The sequence below is a fragment of the Sorex araneus genome, chromosome 1, assembly GCF_027595985.1.
Source record: "Sorex araneus isolate mSorAra2 chromosome 1, mSorAra2.pri, whole genome shotgun sequence".
Classification (NCBI taxonomy): domain Eukaryota; kingdom Metazoa; phylum Chordata; class Mammalia; order Eulipotyphla; family Soricidae; genus Sorex; species Sorex araneus.
Genome location: NC_073302.1, coordinates 1,385,342 through 1,413,282, shown reverse-complemented (window position 1 = coordinate 1,413,282; position 27,941 = coordinate 1,385,342). Strand labels below are relative to the sequence as shown.

The 27,941-nt window shown below is 66.9% G+C and overlaps 1 protein-coding gene across 10 annotated transcripts in view; it reads left to right on the top strand.

The window, feature by feature from the left end:
- VAV2 (vav guanine nucleotide exchange factor 2) overlaps positions 1-27,941 on the top strand; it is a 49,217-nt gene that overhangs the window by 10,379 nt on the left and 10,897 nt on the right. For 5 of the 10 annotated variants that reach the window (XR_008629337.1, XR_008629336.1, XM_055132966.1 and 2 more), the window contains exons 3-21: positions 12,128-12,186; positions 14,869-14,937; positions 15,325-15,427; positions 16,137-16,151; positions 16,607-16,705; positions 17,053-17,121; positions 17,392-17,492; positions 18,638-18,737; positions 20,619-20,714; positions 21,133-21,201; positions 21,743-21,829; positions 23,367-23,452; positions 23,666-23,798; positions 24,587-24,601; positions 25,453-25,562; positions 25,916-26,017; positions 26,089-26,177; positions 27,008-27,024; positions 27,425-27,446. Coding sequence is in view for 8 of the 10 variants with exons in the window: in XM_055132966.1 (XP_054988941.1) it covers positions 12,128-12,186; positions 14,869-14,937; positions 15,325-15,427; positions 16,137-16,151; positions 16,607-16,705; positions 17,053-17,121; positions 17,392-17,492; positions 18,638-18,737; positions 20,619-20,714; positions 21,133-21,201; positions 21,743-21,829; positions 23,367-23,452; positions 23,666-23,798; positions 24,587-24,601; positions 25,453-25,562; positions 25,916-26,017; positions 26,089-26,177; positions 27,008-27,024; positions 27,425-27,446 (1,441 nt within the window). In the remaining 2 variants the exon portion in view is untranslated. The remainder of the gene's footprint in view (positions 1-12,127; positions 12,187-14,868; positions 14,938-15,324; positions 15,428-16,136; positions 16,152-16,606; positions 16,706-17,052; positions 17,122-17,391; positions 17,493-18,637; positions 18,738-20,618; positions 20,715-21,132; positions 21,202-21,742; positions 21,830-23,366; positions 23,453-23,665; positions 23,799-24,586; positions 24,602-25,452; positions 25,563-25,915; positions 26,018-26,088; positions 26,178-27,007; positions 27,025-27,424; positions 27,447-27,941) is intronic. The other 5 variants (XM_055132986.1, XM_055133008.1, XM_055132994.1 and 2 more) reach the window with 3 other exon arrangements.

Below are 27,941 nucleotides of genomic sequence, written 5' to 3'. Positions count from 1 at the left end.
GTGCTCCTTGGCATCGGCTCTGGTGGTGAGGAGACCCTGGGTGTGGCGCCTGGAAGTGTCCCGGCCTCAGAGAGTGACCGTGGCCACCGTCATGTGGTGAAGCCGGGAGCAGGGTTGAGGCTCGTGAGCTGGCCACAGGGACGGCCGACTGGAACAGGGCACACACCCACACACATACACACAGGAGCACACAGACGCATGCACATGCACACATGTACAAGCACGTGCATATGTCCACACATAAACACATGTGCACACACCCACAAGTACACACATGCACTCACATACGCTACTGCCACATGTATGTACACATACACCGTATGCACTTGCATGTATACGTATACCATATACACTTACACGTGTGTGTCTTCAAAATGTCTGGGCGATGCCACATGTGTTCAGTGGCCACGAGTCGTCCCCACCCTGGCTGGCCGCCGCCAACGGGGGCACGAAGGAGGGAGTGGGGCCGCCCGGCTGTTGGTTCCAGTCCCCGTCCTGTTCTAGTGTCACCCTCTGCCCATACTCCAGGCCCCGCGTGCCCCGTTCCAGTTCCCCTGCCCTCATCCCGCCCTGCCCCCGTGGCCTCCTCTGGCCCATCCCGGGGCTGGGGGCAGCGAATGACACAGGTGCGGCTGCACAGCCCACAGACGGCGAGCCCGTCCCTGGGAAGCTGCTTCTAGGACAGATAAACTCACCGCAAGGAGATGGCGGTGGCGTGGTCTCACTTGCCTGCCACATGCACAGTGTGTTCAGTGCCATGAGCCACTTCCCCGCCCCCGCCAGCAGACGCATGAAGGAGGAACAGGGCCGCCGGGCGGGTTGGTGTCAGTTGCCCCTTATTCCCTTCTCCCCACTTGCCTGCTCCAGTCTCACCAAGTGCCCCATTCCGGTCTCACTCTGCCCCCCATCCCCATCCCCTGCTGTCCCCTGTGCGAGTCTCTCCACACTCTGTCTCGCAGCCTTGGTCTCGCGCCCGACCTCAGCATTGGGGTAGCACAGTCAGCATAGGAAAGCCTTCCTGCTCTGCAGCCAGGAGGTGGCTCAGGGGCGAAATACCACCCAGGGGTGGTTAGTTCAATAACCATTTACACATTCATCTTAATTCTACTTCTTTTTTTTTTCCTTTTTGGGTCACACCCGGCGATGCACAGGGGTTACTCCTGGCTCTGCACTCAGGAATTACTCCTGGCGGTGCTCGGGGGACCATATAGGATGCTGGGAATCGAACCCAGGTCAGCCACATGCAAGGCAAACGCCCTACCTGCTGTGCTATCGCTCCAGCCCCTTAATTCCACTTCTTAATATTAGTTATTTTGTATGGACACAGTAAGAGATAACATCAAGCCTGTAGGGTGGCTCTCCTGGGGGCATCTCGCTATTGATCTCAAGGCTACAGTGCTCAGGCCAGATTAGTCTTTCCTAATCCTAAGCAGGTTCTTAATCCAGTTGTTACTCTTTGGATCATGACAGAATTTGTCCATGACCATGCTCTTAACTTACAATTAAGTAATATGGCGCTTGCCTGGCCCATTTTGATGCCAGGGTAGCTCACAGTTTGTCCTGGGTCCATCCAGTCCCTCATCAGCACCCTGCTTTTGGGGTGCTAGGAACTAAGGGCAACTGCGCCTTAATTTGAGAAAACAGATGCCCAGGAATAAGTACTATTCAGAGTCAATTGACTCCCAAGTTATAAAAGCATAGCATTAATTGTCTTCCTGTGTCCATACAAAAAGGACATTGTTCTGAAATAGACTATGCAAAAGGACATAAGGAGAAGAGAAAGGCAGTATTTCACTTGCAGTTACAAATCCACAGAGTTTGATTTGGGGATAAAGGTGATTGACCAGTTGGGGAAGTAGAGCACAGAGAAGAGATTAAAGATAAACACAGGAATGGGAGTGCCACGGGAGCACTGTAATGGGTGTAGCTCAGTAAACCTAAGCTCCCTGAAGCCAGGGAGAAACCAATGTTATCCTGCACCGCCCAAGGGCGGGCACCATCTCGGGGCATATTACTCTCCCCTTAGTCCAGATCCAGGTAAACGGTCATCTTGAATTTACTTCCTAATAATTTCTAGTTATTTTGTGTGGACACAGTAAGAGGTTTATTAAGCTTAAAGGGACATCAATAGCCCAGACAGCCCAGACTATAGTCCTCAGGCCAGATCAGTCCTTGCTGACCCCAGCAGGGTCCTTATCCAGGCACTTTTGCTTTGGGTTCTGACAGAGTTTGTCCATGACCGTGCTCCTAACTTGTTACAAGTTTTATGCCAGTTAGCCCGCCCTGTTTCGATGCCAGGGTAGCTTACAGCTTGCCCTGTGTCTATCCAGTCCCTTCATCAGGACCCTGCTTTTGGGGTACTAGGAACTAAGGGCAACTGAGGTTTAAGGTGAGTAAATATGAAAGATGCCCAGGAATGAATTTTATTTGGAGTCAGGTAACTCCCGTTACAAAAGCACAGCGTCAGTTGTCTTCCTGTGTCTCTACGAAAAGGACATTGCTCTAGGTAAACTGCAAAGGGTATAGGGGAGAGAAAAGCAATATTTCACTTACAAATACAAAACCCAGAGTCCTTAGAAGAACTGACTGTACAAGTCACGGGGTCCTGTATGGGGATACAGGTGATTCACAGACAGGGGCAGCAGAGCACAGAGAAGTCAGAGATAAACACAGGGGCTGGAGCGACAGCACAGCGGGGAGGGCGTTTGCCTTGCAATCGGCCAACCCGGGTTCGATTCCCAGCATCCCATATGGCCCCCCGAGCATCGCCAGGAGTAATTCCTGAGTGCAGAGCCAGGAGTAACCCCTGTGCGTCACTGGGTGTGACCCCTGCAAAAAATAAACACAGAGGAATGTGAGTGCCTCGGGAGCACTGTGATGGGTGACTCAGTAAACCTAAGCTCCCTGCAAGGGGCGGGGGAAGGACAAACCAATGTTATCCAACACATGTGCACACATTTGTGCATGCACACACAAGCACTATTATGCACATACGCATACCACACACATGCACACATACACCCACCCATGTGCACACATACCACATGTATACATACACAGAGCCACACCTATAGGGCACACTCCCATTCCCACACATCTGCGCACACCTGTATGTATCCAACATCCCCCATACACATGTGTACACACCCACTCTCCTGTGCGCATACCCATATGTGCTCTCATACACAAACCCACCCACACAAACCCCCCCATGTGCACACAGACCCACACACATACGTCCATGCCCTCATGCACACACCGCCTCATGAGCACACCCCACATGTGCACCCCCATGTGCACACCCCCCTCATGTACACTCCCTCATGCACACACACCCTCTTGTGCATACCCCCTCGGTTCTGTGCTGGTAGCCACGTCCCAACTTCCCACTCACAGCCACATGCACACACTTGCAGGGACACGCACATACACTCGGGGTACATGGGCTCACCCGCTTGCCTGTGTTCATTTTTTCTTTTTTTTTGTCACAACCGGCAATGCACAGGGGTTACTCCTGGCTCTGCACTCAGGAATTACTCCTGGCAGTGCTCGGGGGACCCTATGGGATGCTGGGAATCGAACCCAGGTCGGCCGCATGCAAGGCAAACGCCCTACCCGCTGTACTGTCGCTCCAGCCCCGCCCATGTGCATTCTTTGGGGCACACACGAGCAAACACGCACCCACACTCCCCGTGCTCAAGGCCCGGCTCACGCTCGTCCAGCCCTGCCCTCCCCCACGCTTGCGTGGAAAGGCCCATGCAGGAAGGTGGGTGCCGCGTCCTCGGGCATCTGCAGGGTCGGGACCCCTGGCTGCTGAGGCCGTCCCCCCCGCTCTGGCGCGCTGGCCTCTGCGGCAGGACCCGCTCGGGCCGGGCGTGGGCACAGAGGCGCGAACTCGCGGGCTCCAGCCTGAGCTGGCCCGGCTCTTCAGTGGCTTCCAGGGCCGAGGCCGGGCTGTTGGTTGGGTCGGGGGCGGCTGGTGCTGGGGCCGGGACCTCTGGCCTCAGGGAGGGGGCGGTGGGCGTGGCTGGGGGGCCCTTTCCCAGGTGCACCCGCCTCCATCCCTGTCCTTGGCCCTCGCGTTTCGCCCGCATCTCTTGCCAGCGTCTGGTCTGTTGGAGCCGGGGTGTGTGGCAGTGGCCCACCCACCTGCCCGGTGCCTGCAGTCGGCCCGCTGCCTCCTTCCTTCCTGCTGGGGTGCGGGGGCACACACTCCCCACGGGGTCCCCAGCTTCCGGGGCCCGGGGGCAGTCAGAGCCCGGCCAGCCCTGCTGCCCGCTGCACTGGCCCCTGGGCTCAGGGACTGCCCCGCCTGGTAGCCGAGCAGAGGCTTGGCAGCCTGTGCCAGCCCGGGGGTCCTGGGGGGGAGGGGCTGGAGGGGGTACCGGGTGGGGGTGGGAGGTAGGTGGGTGGCCCAAGAATGGAGCTCTGAGCCCACACCCCTTCACAGTGCCAAGGCCCCCCGCCCCTGGGGGTACCCCCCGCTGTTCTGTGTGAGCTGGTTACTCAGCGCTGAGGCCTGGCGTGAGGCCCAGGGGTGCCAGGGCCCCCGCGCGGTGGAGGGTACAGTCTGCGCCCCGCTCCCGTGCGCCCAGCTCTGCGTCCGTGGGAGCACTGTGCCCCTCCTGGGAGCCACTTCGGGATCCACACGGAATCTGGCCGGTCGCAGCGGCGGGAGGGCGTTGAGGGCAAGACTGCCCTTTCTCCCCACCGCCCGCTTCTCTCCCGGACGGTCCCCGACTCAGAGAGGGCAGGTCCTCCTGGGCGCTGGCGGCTGCTCTCGGCTGCAGGGAAGTCCCGGTGTTAGTTGGGCGTTGTAGCAGCTTGGCCTCGTCTGCTCTTTCTAAACAGTCACTTCTGGGGGCCGGAGCGACAGCACAGCGGGGAGGGCGTTTGCCTTGCACGCGGCCGACCCAGGTTCGATTCCCAGCATCCCATATGGTCCCCTGAGCACCGCCAGGAGTAATTCCTGAGTGCAGAGCCAGGAGTAACCCCTGAGCACCGCTGGGTGTGAGCCAAAAAAAAAAGTCACTTCTGGCTTCTGAAGTTTCTCATGTAGCAGTATCACCCGCTCTGGGACCCCCTCGTCTCTCTCTATTCTCCTGTCCGTCCAGCCGTCCAGTCGTCCATCCACCTTCCCACCGCCCGCCCATCCCCCGGCACCACCCACCCACCCACTCGCTCATCTACCCCTCCCCTCCCCCATCTGCTCACCCCACCCACCCACCTACCCATCTGTGCGTCTCCGTCCTCCCCCCATTGTCTGTGCGTCTGTCCACAGTCCGTCGGGCCTTTCCATCACCGCCTTAGTGGGAGGGAAAAGAGAGACCGCAGGACCCTGGCACTCTTCCCCTCGGTGGAGTGTGGCCCTCCCGCGTGGGGTGCTCCCCTCTCCCCCTGGGCCACGGCCAGGCCTGCCCTCTCGCTGGGTGCAGGGTGAAGTAGTGGTGCTTGACAGCGTGTCCAGAACCAGGGGCCAGAGCTGCCTTGCCCATGGCTGACCTGGGCTCGACCTCTGCACCCCATCTCGCCCCCTGAGCCCCTCTGGGAGTGATCTCTGAACACTCAGCCAGGAGTGAGCCCCGAGCACAGTTGGTGTGCCCCCCAGAGTGTCCTGACCCAGGGCCAGGGCTTCTCGGCCGGCCCGCGCCCCTCCCTGTGTGCTGCTCCAGCCCCTGCCCTGTCCCGCTGCCCAGAGGCCCTGAGAGCTGCAGCCTTCTGGTGGCTGCTTGTGGCTGGGTCCCTCTCGGGGTTCGCCAGGTTCCGGGAGGTTCCGGGAGGTTCCCTTCCTGGCCGCCGGCCCGGGCCAAGGCTGCAATAATGATATTCGGTGTCTGCTCAGACCAGTCTGGGAAGCTTCCCGAGCGGCCCAGCCTCCCAGGATGCCGCGGTCCACGCCCCCGGGCCTCTGGGGCCCGCAGTGTCGCCCTCGCCCCTCCCCCACGCCCGGCTCCCGTCCCTGTGGCGCTCCGGCGCTGTGATTTTTCCTGTCTGCATCCAGTTAATTAAATTTTCATTGGTTAATTGTCCCTCCCAGCGCCCAGAGACATGTCTGTGCGGGGCCCAGAAAGCAGGGGGAGGGGGAATGTCAGGGTGGATGGGGACTGGGAGAGGGAATGTCGGGGTGAAGTGGGGAGGGGCGGGGGAGTGTGGGGGGGGCCAGGCAGGGGGTGTCAGGGAAGTAGAAGTGCCGCATCTTCTGGCCTGTGGCACCGCCCGCTGGAGTCCGGTGTGAACCCCGAGGCCTGCCTGGCACGCGGTGATGCTCACGGGCGAGACCCGGGTCGGGGGGCCTGAGCCTGCAGCCCCGCCCACGGGCTTTGGACCCCCGACTGATGCTCAATGTGTGTGCACACGTTGTCCAGAGACGGGGGGGGGGGGGGGCGTGTCCTGCGTCCCGGGCTGGGGCGTGGGGGCCGCACGTCACTTCCGGCCCTGCCTTGCGATCCCTGGGGCGAGGCGCGGTGCGCCGCGGGGGTCCTGGGAGCCCCGCCCTGTTCCCTGCGCCCCAGATCCACGTGCCGGTCCCGCCTGTCTGGTGCACACGTGCTTATGCACTCGTGCACCTATGGATGTTCCTGTGTTTGTACACGTCTGTGCACATGCACTCATCTCCGGGCCTGTGTGCTCACGTGAGCACACGTATGTGACGGGTGTGCGTCTGCGCATGTGTGCTGTGTGTGCACGTGACGGCAGTGTTTACGTTGGCGTGCGTATTTGTGTGAGTAGGTGTGAGCACGTGTTCCTGTACACTCGCGGGAGTGCATGTGAACACGCGTGTCCGCGTGCACGCGTGGTGGGTGCTTGTTCCAGAAGCTTCTGTGCCGCCCTTCTCAGGAGTCTCGGGTGCCTGTGCAGCTCTGGGGTCCCCCGCGTGTCGGTGGTCACGGCTGGGGCAGGCGCAGGGACGGACCCGCTTGGGGCTCGGCTGCCTGGGGCGGGGCACGAGTGGGGGCTGCCCGCTGCCCGGCCCCGCCCCCTGCCAGGCCTTGCCCAGCCAGCGCCCTCTCTGCCCCTTGATCCGGCCACACCCGCGATGCTCAGGGGCTGCTCACACAGGAGTGACTCCCGGCGCTTGAACCCGGGCCGGCCGCGTGCAGAGCCATCGCTCCGGGCCCCTGCTCGTGGCTGTTGAAGGCGCCCAGGCGGGTCCATTCTGGGGACACGACTCGGGCCTGGGTGAGGCCAACGTGAGTGACGGCGGGTCGAGAGGTAGCTGCGTGTCCATTGGGTGCCGTGCCCTGAGGTAGCCGCGTGCTGATTGGACACTGTGTCCTGTGGGAGAAGTAGCCGCGTGCTGATTGGACACTGTGTCCCGTGGGAGAAGTAGCCGCGTGTTCATTGGATGCTGTGCCTGTGGGAGTGGTAGCCACGTGCTCATTGGATGCCTTGCCCTGAGGTAGCCGCGTTGCTCATTGGATGCTGTGCCCGTGGGAGAAGTAGCCGCGTGCTCATTGGATGCTGTGCCTGTGGGAGAAGTAGCCGCGTGCTGATTGGACACTGTGTCCCGTGGGAGAAGTAGCCGCGTGCTCATTGGATGCCTTGCCCTGAGGTAGCCGCGTGCTGATTGGACGCTGTGTCTGGTCTCTCCTTCGCTCCCGGCTCTGCCCCCGGCATGTGTCAGCTGGTGCCTGGTCAGCCCTGGGTCACCGCGCGTGTGCCGGGCTGCGCTGGGCTCCGTGTCCGGCCCCCCGCCTGGTCTTCGGGGCCTCCGTATGGCCCGGGAGGGGCCCTGTGCCGCGCGGACCCCCAGGCCTGCCGCTGACCGGGCCCCTCGCCCCGGCCTGTTCGCCGCCGGACGGCCCGTCCACTTCCGGGAGCGCCAGCGCCGGGGCCGGACCCCCCACCACCTTGTTGTTCCCCGAGCCCAGAGGTCAGGGCCAGGAGCCCCCCACTGCCCCCGGGCGCGGCTCGCTGCAGGGGCCCGTGTCCCCGGGGACGCCCCCCAGGATGACGTCACCCCGGCTTGCGGGCGCTGGCCGCTGGCTGGGGGTCCGGCCGGGACCCTCTTTGTGGCACGTTCTGGTTCCAGGGAAGCGGGAACGTGGAGCGTAGCTGGGGACCCCCGCCCCGGCTGTGGACCCCGAGGGCCCGGCGCTGCCCACGGGACACGGCTCGGGGCACCTCGGCCCCGCGAGCGGCTGGCCCGGCGGGGTCCCCGGGGAGCAGGGCCCTCGGCGGCGCCTCGCGCATTCCAGGGGGGCGTCCAGGAGGCAGCCAGCCGGGGGTCAGTGCAGGCCCTCGCAGCCCCTCTGAAGGGCCCGGCAGCGTGGCCCCGGGCACAGTGGGGTCTCCAGCGCCGCGCGGGGGGCTGGGCCGGCCCGCGGGAGGGTCTCGGGGTGAGGGTCCGCGGAGCGGCTCAGCGCCCAGGGCCAGCGGGGAGGGCCCGGCGTGGGGGTGCTGCGGGGGCCGCAGGGCCGGGGCAGGGGCGTAGAGGTGAGGGGTGCGGGCATGGAGGGGTCGGACCCCGTGTCTGGCCACTGCTGTCCCCTCGCCCTGCGGTGTGGGCCGGGCCCAGGCCACGCCCTGGGGGCGCCCGCGGTTGGCCCCAGCTCAGCCAGGGTGGCAGCCGCAGGTGAGGGGCCGCTGTGGTGCGGGGCCCAGGGCCTTTGCATGGCCCAGCACCCGCGGACATCTTCCTGCCAAGGCCCCCCGTCACCCCCGTCACCCCGGGCCTTGCTCTCGGGCACCACTGGGTGCTGGGGACCGACGTCGGGGCACTCCGAGGCTCCCAGGGACACCGGCACCTTTGGTCTGGGGCGGGGGGTGTCCCTGGCCGGTGTTGCCGGGTCAGGCTGGTTGGGGCCCCTCTGCGGGGGCTCGGGGAGGGCAGGGCAACAGGCCGTGTGGACGCCTGAGCGCAGCCCCTTGCCTCTCGGAGGGGCCGGGGGGCCTCCTGCTCTGCACTGCTGCTGGGCTCCGGGGCTGAGTCAGGCAGAGCCCCGCCCGCCCGCCCCTGTGGTCGGACACACCTTACCCGCGGGCGGGCGCGGCGTGCACAGACGCTGAGTGGCCGCCCTCCCGCTGCCCCCAGACCTGTCTCGTCTGTGTCGGTCTGGGCGAGCTTCCCGCCCCGCCGAGCTCTCGCACAGGGGCCGCAGTGCGTGCTGGGACCACTCGTCTCCCGGCCAGGCCGGGCAGGGCCGTGACCTCCAGGCCTGTCTCGCCGCCCTGAGGCGTCTCGCGGGCCAGCTGGGGCGCTGGCGCTCCTGGTTGGGGTTTTGTCGGGGTGTCGCCGTGACCCCGTCGCCGGTGCTCTGTGCCGTGCTGGGGATTGGAACCAGGCCTCACCCCGACCCCCAGGCTGCCCTGTCCCGTGAGTGGACCGGTCAGTGCCCGGCTTCCCGCCGCCTCCTGCAGGGTGTTGCTGGGTGGTCTGGGAGTCCTCACGGGTTCCCCTCCGTAAATCGGAGAATTTGGACCAGATGTTCCTGGCGCTTCCCCAGCCCGCCCCTCCTGGCGGCTGTCCTGTCTGCTCCTGGGCGGGGGTCTGGGTGCTCCGTCCCCTCTGGCGGCGAGGGCGTGCTCTGGGCCCCTCTTCAACATGGCTCCTCCAGTTCCCCACCCTGTCGCCTGGGGTTGACCTCCGACCCCCCAGCCTGGGGTCAGCGTGGGGTCGGCCTGGGCAGCTGTGCCCCCTCCCCTGGGCTCAGTGGAGCAACCTGGCCAGGCCACAGCTGGGCAGCTGCAGGGCCTCTGCCCGGGGGCATCTCTGAGGAGACCCCTGCAGGGTCTGGGCGCACGATCCAGGCAGGGGGGCGGCGGGAGGGGCCGCGCTGGGCCACCTGCCCAGTTCTGCTCTCGGGGTAGCCCCGCACAGCCCCTCCCCGGCCATGCCACGGTGCTGGGCCCCAGGTGTCCCTGCGCAGGAGTCGTGAGGGCCGGGTGCGGAGGAGTGCAGGGGCGTCGGGGCCTGGCGCCACGTAGGAGCATTGCTGCGGGCAGAGGGGGTGTGGCTGCCCTCGGTCTTGGCAGCCAGAGAGACCCGCTGGTTTGCCGTCCACCCACCTCTCGACCCCCGTCCACTGTCTGCCTGCTCCGTCCATCTATCCATCCGTCCGTCCACTGTCTGCCTACCCTACCCCTCTGTCCTTCTACCCGTCCTTCCATCCTTCCATCCACCGTCTGCCTACCCCACCTGTCCTTCTGTCCATCCACCGTCTGCCTACCCCACCTGTCCTCCTGTCCATCCAGCCATCCATTCACCCGTCCGCTATCTTCCTACCCTCCGTCCATCCGTCTGTACTCCCACCCACGCTCCATTCATCCATCTGTCCATCTGTCATCCCAATCTGTCTCTCCATCCACGTCTGTTTATCATCCATCCAGTCTTTCATTCATCTGTCCATCTGTCCATCTGTCCATCCTTCTGCCCATCATATATCCAAATCATCTACTCCCCACACACCCAGCCACCATCCATTCATACCCCCCATCTGCCACCGTCCACCCGCCCATCCATCTTCCATCCATCATCCGTTTGTCCATCTCCCCACCCAGCTACCTGTCTGTTATCTGTTCACGCATCTACCCACTGCTCATCCGTCCTCTCGCCCAGCCATCGTGTCACCCACTCACGCACCCGTCTGTCCACCCACCCGTGGCAGGCCTGAGTCAAAGGCCCGTGAGTGCGCTGTCTCTGTCGTGCATGTGGAGGGACTTTGCCAGACCCGTGGGGCGTGTGAACTGGCTCCACCCCGAAAGGTCATTGGCAGCTCGGAAGTCGTTGGAGCGTTCTGGACTTTTCCTTTACTGCCGCCTTGGCTTCTCGCTCTGACCCTCTCGAGGTGCGGCCCTCCCGGAGCTGTGCCGCTGCTGGCTCCAGAAGGGGCGTTTTTCATGCTGCTGTTCAGCTGTCTTGGGGTCCCACTCACACCCCTGAAGAAATCCCATCTGCTGGCAGTGCCGAGCCCCGCAGCCTTTGTTCTTGCAGCCTCGCTGGCTGGCTGCACGTGCTCCATAATTAATCACTCGCGGGCCGCGGCTTGGCCTCCTTTATGCGGAGAAGAAAGCCGAGCGCCGGGAGCTGCGCAGTGTGCGTGTGGCTGCCCGCTGATCCCGCCGCTGGGCTCCCGCTGGCTCTCGGGGCTGAGAGGAAGGTTGGGGGCAGGCCCTGCTAGGGACAGTGGCAATTAGGGCTCTCCTGGGCCCAGCTGGAGCCCCGGTCCCCCTGCAGTGGGGCTCCGTCTGCACCTTTGTTCTCCCAGTTCATCGGAGCCGGCCCAGGGGGTGTCTGTGCGTCCGCGCAGGAGGACCGGGAGAGGGCCAGCACGGCCTCGCCACACCTGGACTTGTCAAAGGAAGGTTCTGGAAGGCATCTGAGTCAGCCTGAGGGGATTCTTCTCGGGAGTTGCAGGTTCTGAGTGTGCCCGCGAGTGGTGCACGCGCGCGTGCGCTCGTGTGTGTGGGTGAGGCAGAGCAGGACGCTGCCCGGAGACCCCCGGACAGCTAGCAAGTGCCCCTGAAGTTAGCTTGTGGTCATCACGGGCGTGGTCCTGTTCCCAGCCCCCCACGGACACGCAAGCACTGCTGAGCCACAGCAGAGCACACACGTTGTCTGCGTGTATCTGGCACGGTATGGGCTTCGTGCACACGTGTCCCTGGCACACGCTTCTGCTCTGCATGCGTGTCTGCTGCGTGTGTGCCCACATGAGGGTCTCTGGCTCCTGGCCGCCTGATCTGTGCTGACTGCTCGGGCTGTTCCCCCTCCAACTTCCCCACAACTCCTCTCTTTGCCTTCCAGAACCTTCCTTTGACAAGTCCAGGTGTGGCGAGGCCGTGCCTGGCCCTCCTGCTGCTGTCTGGAGCTCTGGGGCTCTCCCGGTCCTTCTGCGCGGACGCTCCGAGCAGGGGTCTGCGTAGACACACCCAGAGGAAGGGCTGGGGCCGTGCCCCCGCTTGCTGCGTGTTAGCCTGTTTCCCGACTGGGAAGGGGGCTGGCCCCGCCCTGAACCCCGCACTGTGGGGTGTCCAGAGCAGCTGTCCCCCGGAGACGGGCTCCCCGGCAGGGCTCGGGCCAGGGCTGTGAGCCCACTTCTCGGGGCCCTGCCTGCTGCCCTGGCGGCCAGTGGGGTGCCACGGGGGAGGAAGCCCCCTGTGACGTGACCGTGTCTGTCTTCTCCCTCAGGTCATCTCGGCTCTGTCGAGACTTTCCCATCACAGCATCTCGCAGAACAAAGGAATCAGGTGAGCCCCTCGCTATGTGGCCAGGGCTGGGCGTGCAGGGCGGCCCCTCGGGGCCGGGGTGGCAGGTCAGCCTGGCAGTGGCCGCCCTAGGCTCCTCCCCACAGCCCCGGCTAGCTTCAGGCTCCTCCCCACAGCCCCGCCCTGGCCCAGGGCCCCACAGTGCTCCTGCACTCCGAGGATCCCCCCTTCCCCTCAGAGCCTCTGCTCCCTCCCCACCCCAGCCCTGTTTTCCTCCTGTATCGTTCTGCAGGAGCTTTTTTCTTTTTTTCTTCTTTTTTTTGGGGGTCACGCCCAGCGATGCTCAGGGGTTACTCCTGGCTCTGCACTCAGGAATTACTCCTGGCGGTGCTTGGGGGGGACCCTATGGATGCCGGGGATCGAACCCGGGTCAGCCGCGTGCAAGGCAAATGCCCTACCCGCTGTGCTATCGCTCTGGCCCCTGCAGGAGCTTTTTTCACCCCCACACCTTGGTGTCTGGGTTTGCTCCTGGCTCTGTGCTCAGAGATCACTCCTGGTAGGGCTTGGGGGCACCCTGTGGGGTGCCGGGAATCCCACCCAGCTCAGCTGTGTGCAGGCGAGGCCAGCACCCTGCCCTCCGCGCTGTCTGGCGTCCGGTGCAGGCGTGCAGGGGTGGGTCAGGGGCCCCGGCCGTGGCCTGTGTCTGTCCCGGCAGGGCCGCAGCGCGGGGCTTTCCTGCTGCTCCTGGCCAGCGTCCCTGGGACTGTCCAGGCCCCTCCCGCCCCGGAGGCTGCTCTTCCGAGAAGGGGCCGGAAGTTCCCGGCTGAGCTGTCACAGCCCCTGGGGGCCTGCGAGGACCAGCCCGCTGCCCAGGCTCCTCCCCTGGGCGGCTCCTGCCTGCTGAGGAGCCCCGGCCCCCCCCCTCTGCCAGACCCCCTGGTGCTTCCCGCTCTGCTCAGCCCCCGCCCAGCCCTTCAGCTTCCCCCCTGTCTGTCCCGAGCACGTTGACCCCCACCTGCGGGCTGGGTGCCACGTTTGCCCCCCACTGCCTGGCACACTGACGTGAGTCCTCGGCTCCCAGCTCAGCTCTGCGTGTGAATCTCCCCGACAGCATCCCTGCGCCCTCCTCTGGGAAGCCCTCCAGGCTTTCCAGGCCCTGCAGCCCGCTGAGTCTCTGGCCACGCTGCTGCCCTGTGTTGCCTTCAGCGCGGGGTCGCCTTGGCCTGAGCAGGGTGTGCCCAGGCCTGGCCTGGCCGGCTGGCCCGCGTGTGGCTGAGCACAGCACAGAAAGACGATCCCCAGCCAGACAAGGCAGCGGGCGGCCTCGGGCTGTGTTCTTTCGCTTTGCTTCTGGCTTTGTGGCCACACCCCGCAGTACCCCGGCTCTGACTCGGGGACCCCCGGGGCCAGCACGCCCGGGAAGTGCCTCCCCCGCCTCACTCTGCTTCAGACCCGCAGGGCGCCATGTCCTTGGCAGAGCCATGGGCAGCCGCGCAGCCCCCGAGTCCCCCACCCCCCCGGGTGAGGCGCGAAGCTGGACCTCACCGCCTGGTCTGTGCCCGGCCCCCCTGCGCCCCCACCCCACTCCCCCACTCTGAGGCACAGCGGGAAACAGGCTCGGCCTCAGTGTGGGTTTATGCCCGGGGAGTACCCCTGCCCCCTCCCCCGTCCCAGGCAGGCCCAGGCTGGGACTCAGAGGTCAGTGCTCAGGACCCTCTTCTCCAGGGAGCCCCGGCCGTGTTTCCCACCTCGCGCCCCTGCCCTCGGAGGGCTGGCCTGCTGCCTCGCCCCTTCAGCTGCTCCGGCTACTTCCTTGGCCAGCGAGGGCAGGGGCCTTGGCGCAGGCGCCCGTCAGGGGCCCAGCTGCCGGGGCTCTGGCAGCAGTGCATGGGGGGTGGTCTGGGGGTCTGGGGGCTCCTGCTGTGTGGAGCTGGGGACGTGAGCCGGGCCGCAGGGCTGGGGGCCGCGGTGGGGCCCCCCCTCTCCCTGATTGGGCTGTTCTGTCCCCGTCCTGGCTCTGAGGTATGGGTCCCCTCAGCTCTGCTGTGCCTGGCGGGGGGAGGTGGCTGGTCGGGTGTGTCCCAGCCCTGCCGAGGGTCTCCTGGGCCCGGGCAGCTGTGACCCTCAGCGCGGCCTCCTCGGCTTACACAGACTCCAGTGCTCCCTGACCTGGCTTCCTCATCTCTGCAGCCGCCCTGGCGGGGTCTTGCGGGGACGGTCCGGGCGGCACTCCCCGTGCCCCGCCTTTCTCCCTGGCCACTGCCCCACCTCATCTCTCGCCTGTCCCTCAGCCCGCAGACCAGTCCCTTGTGCGTGTCGTCTGTTAGTCCTCCCGTCCGTCCGTCCTTCCCGTCACCATTCACCACCTGCTCAGTGTCTGCCGCTGCGTCCGTCATCCACGCCTCTTTCTTGTCCTCGTCCATTTTCTGCCTTCCTCACGCACCCGTCCGTCCTTCCGCTGTCCGTCTGTCATCAGCCGCCCTCCCCCGTCCACTCAGTCTCGTCCCCCCACTCACTGTCCCCATCTATCACGCACTGTCCCTTCGGTCACCACCACCCACCCAGTACCTTCCCAGTGCCTGGCATGTGCTGGCAGTGGGGCGGGGCCGAGCTCTGGGCAGGGGGTCCGTGATGGCGCCTTGGCCCCTGCCCCCCGCCTGGTGCTTCTGTGGCCCTGCAGGGCAGCGTGTGTGGAGGGTGAGCGGCCCCCTGTCCTCTTTGCAGGCCTTTCCCCTCGGAGGACACGGTGGAGAGTGATGACGACATCTACCGTAGCCTGGAGGAGCTGGCCGAGTAAGAGGGAGGGCTGGGGACCTCTGGGGGTCCCCCGGTGAGCCCCTGCCGTGGAGGTGGGCGAGGCTCCTGGTGGCTGTGCAGGTGACGGGGGCCGGGGCGGCAGGGAGGGGGCCTTGTGCAGGGTCACTGCCCCGAGGCCACCTCCTCTGCCTGGCGCCTCCTGGGCTCTCCTCTCCCCACCCTCACCCAGTGTCCCCGCTGGCCTCTGCTTCCTGCTGGCACCCGGAAGGGCACTGTGGGACACGCAGTGGGGGTGGACGGCCGCCGGGAACCGGGAGGGCTCCTGGTGCTGTGGGCGGGGCTGGCCTCAGGGCCCAGCTAGATGTCTGTCCTGGGGCGGCGTGGGGCGGGGGCGTCCCGGCTGACCTGCTGCCCCCCGCACAGCGAGCATGACCTGGGCGAGGACATCTACGACTGCGTCCCGTGCGAGGACGAGGGGGATGACGTGTACGAGGACATCATCAGGGTGGAGGCGCAGCCGCCCATGGTGAGCCGCCAGGGCCGCCACGCCGAGGGCCCTGCCCGGGGCCTTCGAGCAGCCCCTCTGCCGCTCCCTGCGCAGGGTGCCCGTTGGCCCGCTGGGCACCGGGATGGGCAGGCCCCGATCTCCCAGCCATGACCCGGCCGCTGCGTTGGCGCCGTCCCCCAGTCTCCAGTGGGGGGCCCGGCCTGGCCCTGCTTGCTGCTGGGGCCGCGTGCGGCTGGTGCTGAGTCGTGCGGGGCTCATCTCCCTGGGGGTCCAGTGGCCGTGCCCAGGAGCTGGTCACTCCGGTCCCGTGCCCTGGCCGTTGGCTGTCTGAGGGGCTGCAGGGCCGCGCACTGCTGAGGCTCCCGGAGCTGCCCAGGCCTACTCCGCACGGCGTGGGGGCAGCCACCCAGCTCCCGGGGGTCAGCAGCTGTCCTTGGTCCTGAAGTGTCATGGCCCCCCCGCCCCGGGGCCCCTGGCGGGGCACGTGTTTGCTGCCCATCTGTGTCTCCATCCTGTGTCCACCCGCTCACTCTCTGGCCCGAGGCCTTGGGGCCGGGCAGCTCGTGTGTTTCCTTCCGGCCGAGCCTGTCCGTGGGGCCGGCGACAGGGACAGTGCCTGGCCGGGCAGCTCACAGCGGGGCGCCAACCCTGGTCATGTTGCTGCGGGCGTGGGGGGGCTGGCCCAGCCACACTCCTAACCTGTCGTTCGTTTGTCCACACGCCTCAGGTCAGGTACTTGCAGGTGAGTGCTGGGACCCGGCCCACCCTCCCAGCACCCCGCCTTCCTGTACAGCGAGCTTGGGACCCTGTCCCCAGAGACACCTCCAGGGTCTCTCTCTGCACTTGGGGCTGGCCTCGGGCCTGCCACCCCCAGGAAGTCCCATGTCATCCCGGCCCGAGTGGGAAGGGGGTGGCAGGAGCCCGCAGTGCCCCGCGCTCACGGCCCAGCCCCAGGGCCTCGGGTGTGGGCACCGCGCCCACTGCCGCTGTACCCCACCTTCTCCTGGGCGCCTGTGTGGGGGCCTGGGGCTGGCCACACCCCAGCTGGACACGTCACAGGGTCCCTTCAGAGCTTCACCCCGTCTCACCATCACCCAGGGCCCCAGCTGCACCGGCTTCTAGAGGCTTCCGTGTGGGATGGGAAGGGCGGCGCCCGCGGGCCCCGCTGACTCCCGGTGGTGGCCCGTCCTCCTGCAGAGAGTGGGCATGAGCCGGGACGACAAGCGTAGCCGCTGCCTGCTGGAGATCCAGGAGACCGAGGCCAAGTACTGCCGCACGCTGGAGGACATCGAGAAGGTGCCGCCGTCACCCTCCCTCCTGGCCGTCCCCCGCCCCAGCTCCGGGGCTCAGGGGCTGGCCTCCAGGATGGATGGGAGTTGATGGGTCACTCAGGCCGGGAGCGTCTTTGCTGGCCTTTCAGGGTGTGCACCGCGGTCTGGCACGAGAGGCGTGGGCAGGCACTGCCCCTGCGCCTCGACCTCCCGCTGGAGACGCCCTTCTCGGGGGTCCCCACCCTGGTGGCCTCGAGCCTTGCCCCATGGTCTGGGGAGGGGGGCCGGGCCCACAGGGAGCCTCCTGGGGGTCCCTGTGCAGCCCACATGCCCACGGAGGGCACTGACCCACCTCCTGCTTGCCCCGCGCAGAGCTACGTGGGCCCCCTCAGGCTGCTGCTGAGCCCTGCGGACATGGCCGCCATCTTCATCAACCTGGAGGTGAGAGAGGCCGCCTGGCGGGGCACTCGTGCTCCCTGCCGCCCTGGGCTGGGGGAGCACCGGCAAAGTGCTCCCGCCCCCTGCCCCTTGGCCCCAGACCCAGTTACCTGCCCGAAACACCCCGGGACCCTTGCGGCACACTCGGGAAGCGGAGCGTGGGGGGCTGGGGGCTGTGTGAGGGGAGCGGGCCCCTAGGTCACGCCTGCAGGGGGCGCGGTGGGGCCGCCCCCTCCCGCCACAGCGTGGGCTGCTCACGGGGCCTGTCCCCAGGACTTGATGAAGGTGCACCAGAGCTTCCTGAGGGCCATCGACGTGGCCATGCTGGCGGGCGGCGGCTCCCTGGCCACCGTCTTCCTGGACTTCAAGGAGCGGTGAGTGGGGGTGACCAGGCCTCCTGGGGCCCCATCACCGCTGGACGCGCTGTCCACGCCCTGCCACTTGCTGCCTGCGCTGAGCAGCCCCTTTGCTCTGGGACCCCTGGGACGTGGGGGGGCTGCCTGTGACCAGTGGGTGCCCAGGGCCCCCTGCTGGGAGGGACGCAGAGGCTGAGGCCGTCTGCCCGAGTTGAGGTGGGGGCAGTGTTCTCTCCTGGAGGTCAGAGGGCAGGACGCAGGGACGGGCCCCTGGAGGCTGAAGCCCCTCCCGGATCAGCTGGGGGTTCACTGGAGGTGGGGGCTGAGGGTCTGTGCCTGCAGAGACGCAGAGGGGGCGGGGTCCTGCCCCTTGCCCTCACACGGCCCTCTGGTTCTCAGAGGTGTCACTGGTGAGAGCTGACTTGGGGTCAAGGGACTCTGGGGGTGGTAGGTGACTCCCAGACCCCTCTCATGCCTCGCCTGTCTCTGGCTGAACGGAGAGCGGGGCCTGGAAGATTCCATCTTAGCATTTCTCCCAGTGCTGGGTGGGACTGAGCAGCCCCCGGAACAGGCACCCTGGCCAGGAGGGTCCCCGAGGAACCCTGTTACTGTCACTTGGCGCAGCCTCGCCAGAGTGCCCAGCCCCCTCCCAGTGGGTGCCTGCGGTTCAGACGGGGCCACTGGCCCCTCTGGGGGCCAGGAGGCTGGCCGCGGGGTCTCCACACCCACAGTAGCGGCCGCGGGCAGCCCGGCAGAGCACAGGCCTCTGCGCCTGGCAGCCCCTCCTGGCCTCCCTCTGCCTGCCAGGGTAGCAGGGCTGCAGCTGTCCCCCGCACCCCTACATCTCCGCATGCCTGCGCCTCACGCCTGCACCCTGCACTGCCCACGCCTCCCCACACGCCTGCACCCCGCTCCCCTGCACCCCGCACACCTGCCTCCCTGCACCCCCATACCCCTGCATCCCCACACCCTTCACCCCTGCACCCCCGTGGAGTCTGGGAGGGTGGGTGCAGTGTCTAGGGGAGGGGAGAGAGGACCCCCAGGAGGGACCGGACCATCAAAGACGCTGGCTTGGGGCGCCCTCGGCTGTGGCCTCTGAACTGTGGCTGCAGTCCAGGGTCCTGTGTCGTGACTGTGTGTCCCGTGCGTGTGCGTGTGCCCAGGCTCCTGATCTACGGGGACTACTGCAGCCGCATGGAGCACGCCCAGAACACGCTGAACCAGCTGCTGGCCACCCGGGACGACGTGAGGCAGAAGGTGGAGGTGAGGGCTCTGCGCTCGCTGGGCGGCCCGGGACCCTCGCTGGGGGGTCTCTACACGAGCTGGGCGGCCCCGGGACCCTCTCTGGGGAGGGGTCTCGACACGAGCTGGGCGGCCCCCGGGACCCTCGCTGGGGGGTCTCTACACGAGCTGGGCGGCCCCGGGACCCTCTCTGGGGAGGGGTCTCTACACGAGCTGGGCGGCCCCCCGGGACCCTCGCTGGGGGGTCTCTACACGAGCTGGGCGGCCCCGGGACCCTCTCTGGGGGGGGTCTCTACACGAGCTGGGCAGCCCCGGAACCCTCGCTGGGGGGGTCTCTACATGAGCTGGGCGGCCCGGGACCCTCGCTGGGGGGTCTCTACACGAGCTGGGCAGCCCCCGGGACCCTCGCTGGGGGGTCTCTACACGAGCTGGGCGGCCCCCCGGGACCCTCGCTGGGGGGTCTCTACACGAGCTGGGCAGCCCCGGAACCCTCGCTGGGGGGTCTCTACATGAGCTGGGCAGCCCGGGACCCTCGCTGGGGGGTCTCTACACGAGCTGGGCGGCCCCGGGACCCTCTCTGGGGAGGGGTCTCGACACGAGCTGGGCGGCCCCCGGGACCCTCGCTGGGGGGTCTCTACACGAGCTGGGCGGCCCCGGGACCCTCTCTGGGGAGGGGTCTCTACACGAGCTGGGCGGCCCCCCGGGACCCTCGCTGGGGGGTCTCTACACGAGCTGGGCGGCCCCGGGACCCTCTCTGGGGGGGGTCTCTACACGAGCTGGGCAGCCCCGGAACCCTCGCTGGGGGGTCTCTACATGAGCTGGGCGGCCCGGGACCCTCGCTGGGGGGTCTCTACACGAGCTGGGCAGCCCCCGGGACCCTCGCTGGGGGGTCTCTACACGAGCTGGGCGGCCCCCCGGGACCCTCGCTGGGGGGTCTCTACACGAGCTGGGCAGCCCCGGAACCCTCGCTGGGGGTCTCTACATGAGCTGGGCAGCCCGGGACCCTCGCTGGGGGGTCTCTACACGAGCTGGGCGGCCCGGGACCCTCTCTGGGGAGGGGTCTCTACACGAGCTGGGCGGCCCCCGGGACCCTCGCTGGGGGGTCTCTACACGAGCTGGGCGGCCCCGGGACCCTCTCTGGGGGGGGGTCTCTACACGAGCTGGGCAGCCCCGGAACCCTCGCTGGGGGGTCTCTACATGAGCTAGGCGGCCCCGGGACCCTCGCTGGGGGAGTCTCGACACGAGCTGGGCGGCCCTGGGACCCTCGCTGGGGGGTCTCTACACGAGCTGGGCGGCCCCGGGACCCTCGCTGGGGGAGTCTCGACACGAGCTGGGCGGCCCTGGGACCCTCGCTGGGGGGTCTCTACACGAGCTAGGCGGCCCCGGGACCCTCTCTGGGGGGGGTCTCTACACGAGCTGGGCAGCCCCGGAACCCTCGCTGGGGGGTCTCTACATGAGCTGGGCGGCCCCGGGACCCTCTCTGGGGGGGGTCTCTACACGAGCTGGGCGGCCCCGGGACCCTCTCTGGGGGGGTCTCTACACGAGCTTGGGGGTCCCCACGCGAGCTGGGTGGTCTCGGGATCCTCTCCTTGGGTCCCTTAGGTGCATTGGGTTGGGCCGGGCCCCTCGTGACCAGTTTCCTCTCGGCGAGGGGCTGTGGTGACCCTGGCCCTGGGCCACGGGGACGCCAGGGGACTGCCGAGCCCCGGAGCCCCATCTCATGCCCGTCCCCCTTCCTTGCCTGGTTTCCCGCTGGCAGCCCCGTCCGCATGCTTCCTGGGGGTGCCCACCTAGCGGGTCGGGCCCTGTCCAAGGGGACCTGGTGCTCTGGCGGAACCGGGGGCTGGTGCTCCTGTGCGTCAGGGCCCTGGGCGAGGGTCTCCGCTGCCGCCCCATACCCAGGAGTGCACGCTGAAGGTCCAGGACGGGAAGTTCAAGCTGCAGGACCTGCTGGTGGTGCCCATGCAGAGGGTGCTCAAGTACCACCTGCTGCTCAAGGTGGGCACTGCTCGGGGCCCCAGGCGGGCTGCAGGTGGAGGTCGGGGGCACCTGGGGTAGCATCGTCTGTACTGGGGGCTGGGGGCGGGGGAGGGCCAGGGCCAGGGTTAGGTCAGCGAGGCCTTGCACCCCTTTCCCACTGGCCCCCGGACTCAGCCCTGCCTTGGGGGACTCATCTTAGCTTGGACCCAGAAGGGGGTGGGCCCAGGCTCTTCTGGTCTGAATTACGGGGACCCCCAGGTAGGGGCTTTTTCAAGGCCCTCAGTGTCCCTCCCAATTTGTACCCCACTGACCCCTGACCACAGATTTGGGGGTGCCCTTCCCTGAGGGGGTCACTGGGCTCGGACAGCTGAGGCAGATTCCAGGCTGCAGGGGCTTTGGGTGGTCAAGGCAGACAGCCCCCCTCACGCCTCCCCAGGAACTCCTGAGTCACTCCACGGACCGGCCGGATAGGCAGCAGCTCAAGGAAGCTTTGGAAGCTATGCAGGTGGGTAAACCGAGGCAGGGCTGGGCAGTTGGGTGAACTGAGGCAGAGCCAGGCCAGGTCAAGTCACCCTGGCCCCTCATCTCTGGTCTCACTCAGGGGAAGTCCCCAGTGGTGCCCTGGGCCTGGAGGGGCTGGGTGTCTGGGTGTCCTTCCCTGCCCCCCCAGTCCTGGCTCCTGGGCCAGGCTGCTGCCTGGTTCCTGCTGTGGCGGCACTGCCCCCTGGTGGCCAGTTGGAGGGCTGCAGTGCGTGGGTGCCGCCCGCTTCTGCCAAGTCGTGGGCCTGGCTCTGACTAGGGGCAGATGCCCAGGGAGCGACCAGCTGCTCACCCCTCCTGCCTCATTTTCCTCCTGTGCCAAGTTGCGGTGCAAAGCCTCCTGTCCTGATCTCTCTGGTGGACATGGCAGGTGCTGCAGAGACCCAGGCCTGGACGTAGGGGCCAGGTGGATGTGGGGCCCTGGACACAGCGGGTCCTGGGCACACGGGGGGTCGGGGCAGAAGCCAGGATGGGCAGGGCCAGGCCCACTGACCTGTGCCCTGCAGGACCTGGCCATGTACATAAACGAGGTGAAGAGGGACAAGGAGACTCTGAAGAAAGTGGCCGAGTTCCAGAGCTGCATCGAGAACCTGGTGAGACGGGTGGGGCCCAGGTTTGACCCCAGGCACCGTGTAGCAGTTCCCAGCACCGGCACCCCAGCACAGCACCCCGCACCCAGCACCCACACCCATGCCCACACCCACACACAACACCTGCACCCAGCACCCACACTCACACCTACACACAACACCCGCACCCAGCACCCACACCCACGCCCAACACCCACACACACACACAACATCCACACCCACACCCATACCTACACACAACACCCGCACCCAGCACCCACACCCACGCCCAACACCCACACACACACAACATCCACACCCACACCTACACACAACACCCGCACCCAGCACCCACACCCACGCCAACACCCACACACATACAACATCCACACCCAGCACCCGCACCCATGCCCACACACAACACCCGCACCTACACATAACACCCACACCCAGCACCCACACCCACACTCACACCTACACACAACACCCGCACCCAGTACCCACACCCACGCCCACACCCAAACCCAGCACCCACACACAACACCCATGCCCACACCCACACCTACACACAACACCCACACCCACCACCCACCTCCCACACCCAAGCACCCACACGAGAGCTGGTGGCCTCACGTCTGTGCAGGGTTGCCTCGGGCCGAGGGGTACGCATCCGTGTGGAAGGTGAGGCGCTGCCCGCCAAGCCCAGCCCCCCACAGCTGCCAGCCTGGCCTCCCGCTCTACTCCTGGGCCTCAGGGAGATGCGGGCGGTAGTGACCCCGACCGGTGGCCCAGCCTTGAGTCCCCAGTGAGTGCTGCAGGGCGGCTGCACCCGTGCTCTGCAGTGACCGTGTTCGCCCCGGGTCTGGGCGCGCACCTGCCAGAGGCTGTCCTTGTCAGTGACTGTGGGCGTTGAGCACCCTGGCGTCTGCAGTGGGTGCTGGTAGCCCCTCTGCCCACCCTTCCGGTGCCCACCAAGTGCGTCTGTGGCGTCTGGGGCCAGGCTGAGCCTGGGGCAGCAGCACTCAGGGGCTGCCGTGTGGTCGGTGCTGCGGCCATTAACCCGGAAGTGTTTAGGAGCCAGGCAGGGCCCTGCGGCCTGTCCAGAGGGTCTGCACTCTTGTCTGTGCCCTGGTCACTTCTGGAAGGCTCGGAGGAAGACGCCCTGTTGCCTGCTGGCCTCCAGGGATGTCCCCGCAGCCCTCGGCCTCCCCAAGGCCCCCTCTGAGTGGCCCCGCGGCTCTCTGCCCACTAGACCCCCTCTGAGTGGTCCCGCGGCTCTCTGCCCCCTAGACCCCTCTGAGTGTCCCCGCGGCTCTCTGCCCCCTTGATCCCGTCTCAGTGGCCCTGCACCCTAGACCCCGTCTCAGTGGCCCTGCACCCTAGACATGGGGACCAGCATGGAGGTGCCGTCTTGCCTCCATGTCCCTGGCACACTCAGTCCTTGTGACCCACAACTAAAGCGTCTCGCGGGGTCCGGGGAAGGTCCAGGGCCGGTCCCCAGGGTCCAGCACCCCTTCCGGGGGCAGAGGGCTCGGGGCTCACAGCCTCAGGGTTCACGCAGCAGGTGAAGCTGGAGGAGTTCGGGAGGCCAAAGATCGACGGGGAGCTGAAGGTGCGCTCCATGGTGAACCACACCAAGCAGGACAGGTGAGTGGCCTGCAGCCAGCCGGGCCGGCCCGCCCTGCCCCCGCCCGTGTGGGTCCTCCCCAGGGCCCCAGTCGAGGCGGCCGGCAGGGAAGAGAGGGGAGGCGGGTGGGTGCATGTCTCCTGGTGAAGGCAGGTTTGCGGGGGGGGGCCTTGGGGCCTGGCTGGTGGGGCCAGGAGAGGCCGGTGCTGACGGCGCCCCGCCTGGCGGCCCAGGTACTTGTTCCTGTTTGACAAGGTGGTGATCGTGTGCAAGCGGCGGGGCTACAGCTACGAGCTGAAGGAGATCATCGAGCTGCTGGCCCACAAGGTGTCGGACGACCCCATGAACAACAAGGACATCAAGAAGGTGGGCCACTGGGCTGGGCTGCGCGGGCCACGCGGCTGGGGGCGTTGGGCAGTGGGCACGTCCACACGCAGGGCTGGGCGTGGGCGAGGCTGCGCGCCGGGCCGGGCCGGGTGCTGCACGTATCCGCTCGCAGGGCTGGGGCTGAGCTTGGGCCAGGGGTCTGCAGGGAGCTGGGTGCTGGCCGCAGGGGCCAAGGGGCCCGCAGGGAGCGGTTTTGTCCTTCCCGCTCCCCGCACCTGACGTCACAGGCCCCCAAGAGATAGGGGGCACATCCAAGCCGCCCGCAGGTCCACAGCCGTCCCCTCTGCGCTTGCAGCCCCCGCGGAGGAGGGCCAGAGCTTGCTGAGGGACCTGCTGTAGAAGGCTGGGCCTCGCGGGGGCGGGGCCATGCCTGCTGGGGCGGGGCCAGACAGACAGGCGGGGCTAAGATGGGTGGGCGGGGCTAGGACGGGTGGGCGGGGCTGGTAGGGCCCTGGCCTTGCCTACCCGGGACCGGGTATGGCTGCGGTGCCAGGGCTGCCACTTCCGCGGTCTCTGCATGCAGCCTTGGGTGCAGTTGTGTGCAGTTCTGAGCTTAGCAGGGGGTCAGGAGCCAGTTTGCTGGCGCTCAGGCTCTGGACTCAGAGCTGGTCACGGACACGGACCCGGAGCCCCTAACCTTGGCATCGCTGCCCAGGAGCAGGCCTGGCAGAGGCCTCAGCAGCCCCCTGCACACCCCCCACCCCCGCTTCCCAGCCCTGTCCGCTGTTCTCGCTGACCTGTCCCTCTTCCTCTCCCATGCTGCCCAGTCTCACGGGAAAGTGGTAAGCGCTGGTTGCTCCCCAGGCCCAGGATGGGCCCTTCTTGGGGGCACAGGGGCCACTCGGGGTCCCCCTCGCCCCCTCTCCCCTTGGAGCAGATGTGCAGCAGAGGGTTCCCTTAAAGGGGTGCGTGGTGGGTGAAGCCCCCTGCACCCCCTGCCGTGCCAGCTGCTCCCCTCTCGTGCGCACCCCAGCTGTTCTCCAGGAAGGCTTCGGGAGGCGCTGGCCGGGCCCTGAGCGTGGGCCCTGGTCGGCGGGCTCGCTGGGCCGCCGCCGTTTGACTGCACAGTCTCAGGTGGAGGTGGGGGTGCTGGGAGTGGTGGGATGAGCACAGGCAGGCAGACACACGTGCCACATGTGTGCACAAACACAGGTCTGCAGGCCCCTGGAAGGGAGACATGTGCTCTGCACACGTGGTACTCAAGCCGTGTGGCTTGAGGAATGCCTGTGTCAGTGCATGTAGGGGTTCCTGTTAGCATGTGTCCACATGCCAGTGGGATCCATGCCCATGCGCCCCACCTGTCAGCACGTGTGCCAGTATGTCATGTCCAAGTGTGCGCCAGTGTGCCCATCTCTGTGTGTGTGCCAGTGTGCCCGTGTCTCTGTGTGTGCCAGTGTGCGCGTGTCTGTGCATGGTGTGTGCCAGTGTGCGCGTGTCTGTGCATGGTGTGTGCCAGTGTGTCTGTCACTGTCGGTACATGTGCCAGGGTGTCAGCACTTAATGCATATCTGGGTGTCTGCGTGTCAGCATGTCTGTTAGCATGTGTGTCGGTGTGTGCGTGCCCGTGCCCATGTGCGCGTGCCCGTGTTGGTGTGCGCATGCCTGTGCCAGCTCCCACCGTGCCCGCCCACAGTGGTCCTACGGCTTCTACCTCATCCACCTGCAAGGCAAGCAGGGCTTCCAGCTCTTCTGCAAGACGGAGGACATGAAGCGCAAGTGGATGGAGCAGTTCGAGATGGCCATGTGAGTGCCGGGGGACAGGCGTGTTCAGGGCGGACGGCCAGGGACGTGCTCAGAGCAGCCTTGTGTGTGGCCTCTCCCTCCCGGTGCCCTGGGCGCCTGCGGAATGAGGAGGGTGAGGGCCGGGTGCAGTGGGACAGGCTGGGTGGGGCTCTGGCCTGGTTCTCCCTGTGCAAAGGAGCGGGTGCCCAGGGTCCGAGGGCCGATACCTCAGAAGAGGGTGGCGCCACTGCCTGGGGGGTCACATGCTCAGGCCACCTGTGGGCGGGCTCTGGCGGCCCTGAGGGGTCAGGCGCGGGTCCTCCCTGCCCTGTGACATCAAGGCCCGGGGGCGCTGGGCTTGGGGTCCCACGCAGGTCCAACGTGAAGCCCGACAAGGCCGGCGCCAACCAGCACGCCTTCCAGATGTTCACGTTCGCCAGCACCACCACGTGCCGCGCCTGCCGCATGCTGCTCAGGTGGGTGGGCGCCCGGGCGCCTGCGCGGGCCCTGGTGGGCCCGGGGTCCTCACTCCGCCCTCCCTGCACAGGGGCACTTTCTACCAGGGGTACCTGTGCGCCCGGTGCGGTGTTGGCGCACACAAGGAGTGCCTGGAGGTGACGCCGCCCTGCAAGACGGGTGAGAGCCCTGGACGTGTGGACGCTGGCCCCCTGAGGCACCGGGAGGGAGGAGTGGCGCCTGCGGTGGGGCTGCAGGTTTCTGACCCGAGAGAAACACCCACCACACCCCACCCCTGCTGGAGAGGCCTGGTCCTCCTCGGCTGTAGCTGTGTCAGGAATGGTGCACGTGTCGGTACACGCACACGTGCGCACACACAGGCATGCACAGTGACGGCCCCTTTCTCGTGCCCATTTGGCAGGTGGGAAGCCCGAGGCAGGGGCCAGACGGGCATCCAGAGCCTGCCTGGAGAGATGAGTGGGGGGGGTGGGGCCATGCCCAGACCAGCTGAGAGCTGAGGTCAAGCCAGAGAAGCTTCTGAAAAGTGGCCCCCAGAAGCAGGGGTAGGGTGTGCAGAGCCGGGCCCAGCCTGATGGGGGGAGCCTGGGGGCCGGCATGCTGCTCCCCAGGCTGGGGGTCCTGTCCCTGAGTATCCCCCGAATCCTGTGGCTCCTGCCCAGCTGTGTTGTTCAGCCTCGGGCTCTGGGGTCGGACCTGGGACCCCACCGCCCGCGGCCCCCCACTGCTCCCCAGGGTGCCCCTCGGAGCCACGGCTTTATTTCCTCACCCACACTGCCCCCTGGTGGCCACATGGCGTCACTCCAGACTCCGAGCACACGCTTTCCTGTCCTGGGCCCAGGAACGCCCTTAGTCGGCAGGGCCTGGAGGGAGAGGAAGCAAGGACCGTCCGGAAACGTGGCAGGAGTCCGGCATCCCCGTGCCGCGTGGGCGTGGGGGGCCTGAGGGGCGTGATGCACCGCCAGACTCTGACCCCCACACTTCCTCTCCAGGTTCCCCTGCGGACGTGGTGAGTCCCGCGCGGGCTCCCCCGTGGCTGACCCTCGTGCCGCTGCGCCCTGTCTGCTGCCCTGCGGGCTCCAGAGCTGACGGAGCTGGCACGTGGGTCTGGTCACGTGAACAGACGCTCCCCAGGCCTGTGGGCACAGCTGCCTCCCGGGAGAGGGGCCGGCCCAGAGGGCGGTGGCCAGCCCAGGCCTGAGCTGGCCGGGGCAGGTTCCCGGAGAAGGTGGGATTTGGGAGGGCGGCATGTCTCAGGCAGCCCTTGGTGGAGGGTGCGTGAGTACTGGGGGCTTTCCTGGGGCGGGGTCCGGCGGGTCCGTGCCCTCACGCTCTGTGCGGTCACCCTTCCCCGGGGCTGCGGGCTCTCGGGTGCCAGGACAGCGCCTCATCAGCTTTCTTGTCTGCAGGACAGCCCCGCAGCGGGACCAGGTGAGCCACTGCCCAGCTCGGGCTGCGCCTGCCCAGACCCTAGCAGCTCCCACCTTCAGAGGATCCGGGACCCAGCCCTGGGGCCCAGCAGACCAGCCGACATGGGCACTCTGGCCGCTTTGTGTGCTGGGCTGTCCTGGGCCCTCCCGGACCGTCCTGGACCACCCTGGGCCATCCTGGGCTGCTCTGGGCCGTCATGGACCATCCCGAGCTCTCCTGGGCCACCCTGGGCCTTCCTGGGCCCTCCTGGTCTTTCCTGGGCCCTCGTGGGCCCTCCTGAGCCCTCCTGAGATGTTTTGGACAATCTTGAGCCCTTCTGGGCCATGCTGTGCCACTGTGGGCTGTCCTGGGCCGTCCTGAGCTCTCCTGGGCCCCCCTAGGCCTTCCTGGACCGTCCTGGGCCCCCCTAGGTCGTGCTGGCCCTGGGCTCAGGGTCTCTTGAATGTGGGCCGGGGGAGGGGTCCCTCTGGAGCGCAGTCTTTTCCCCACTGCCCT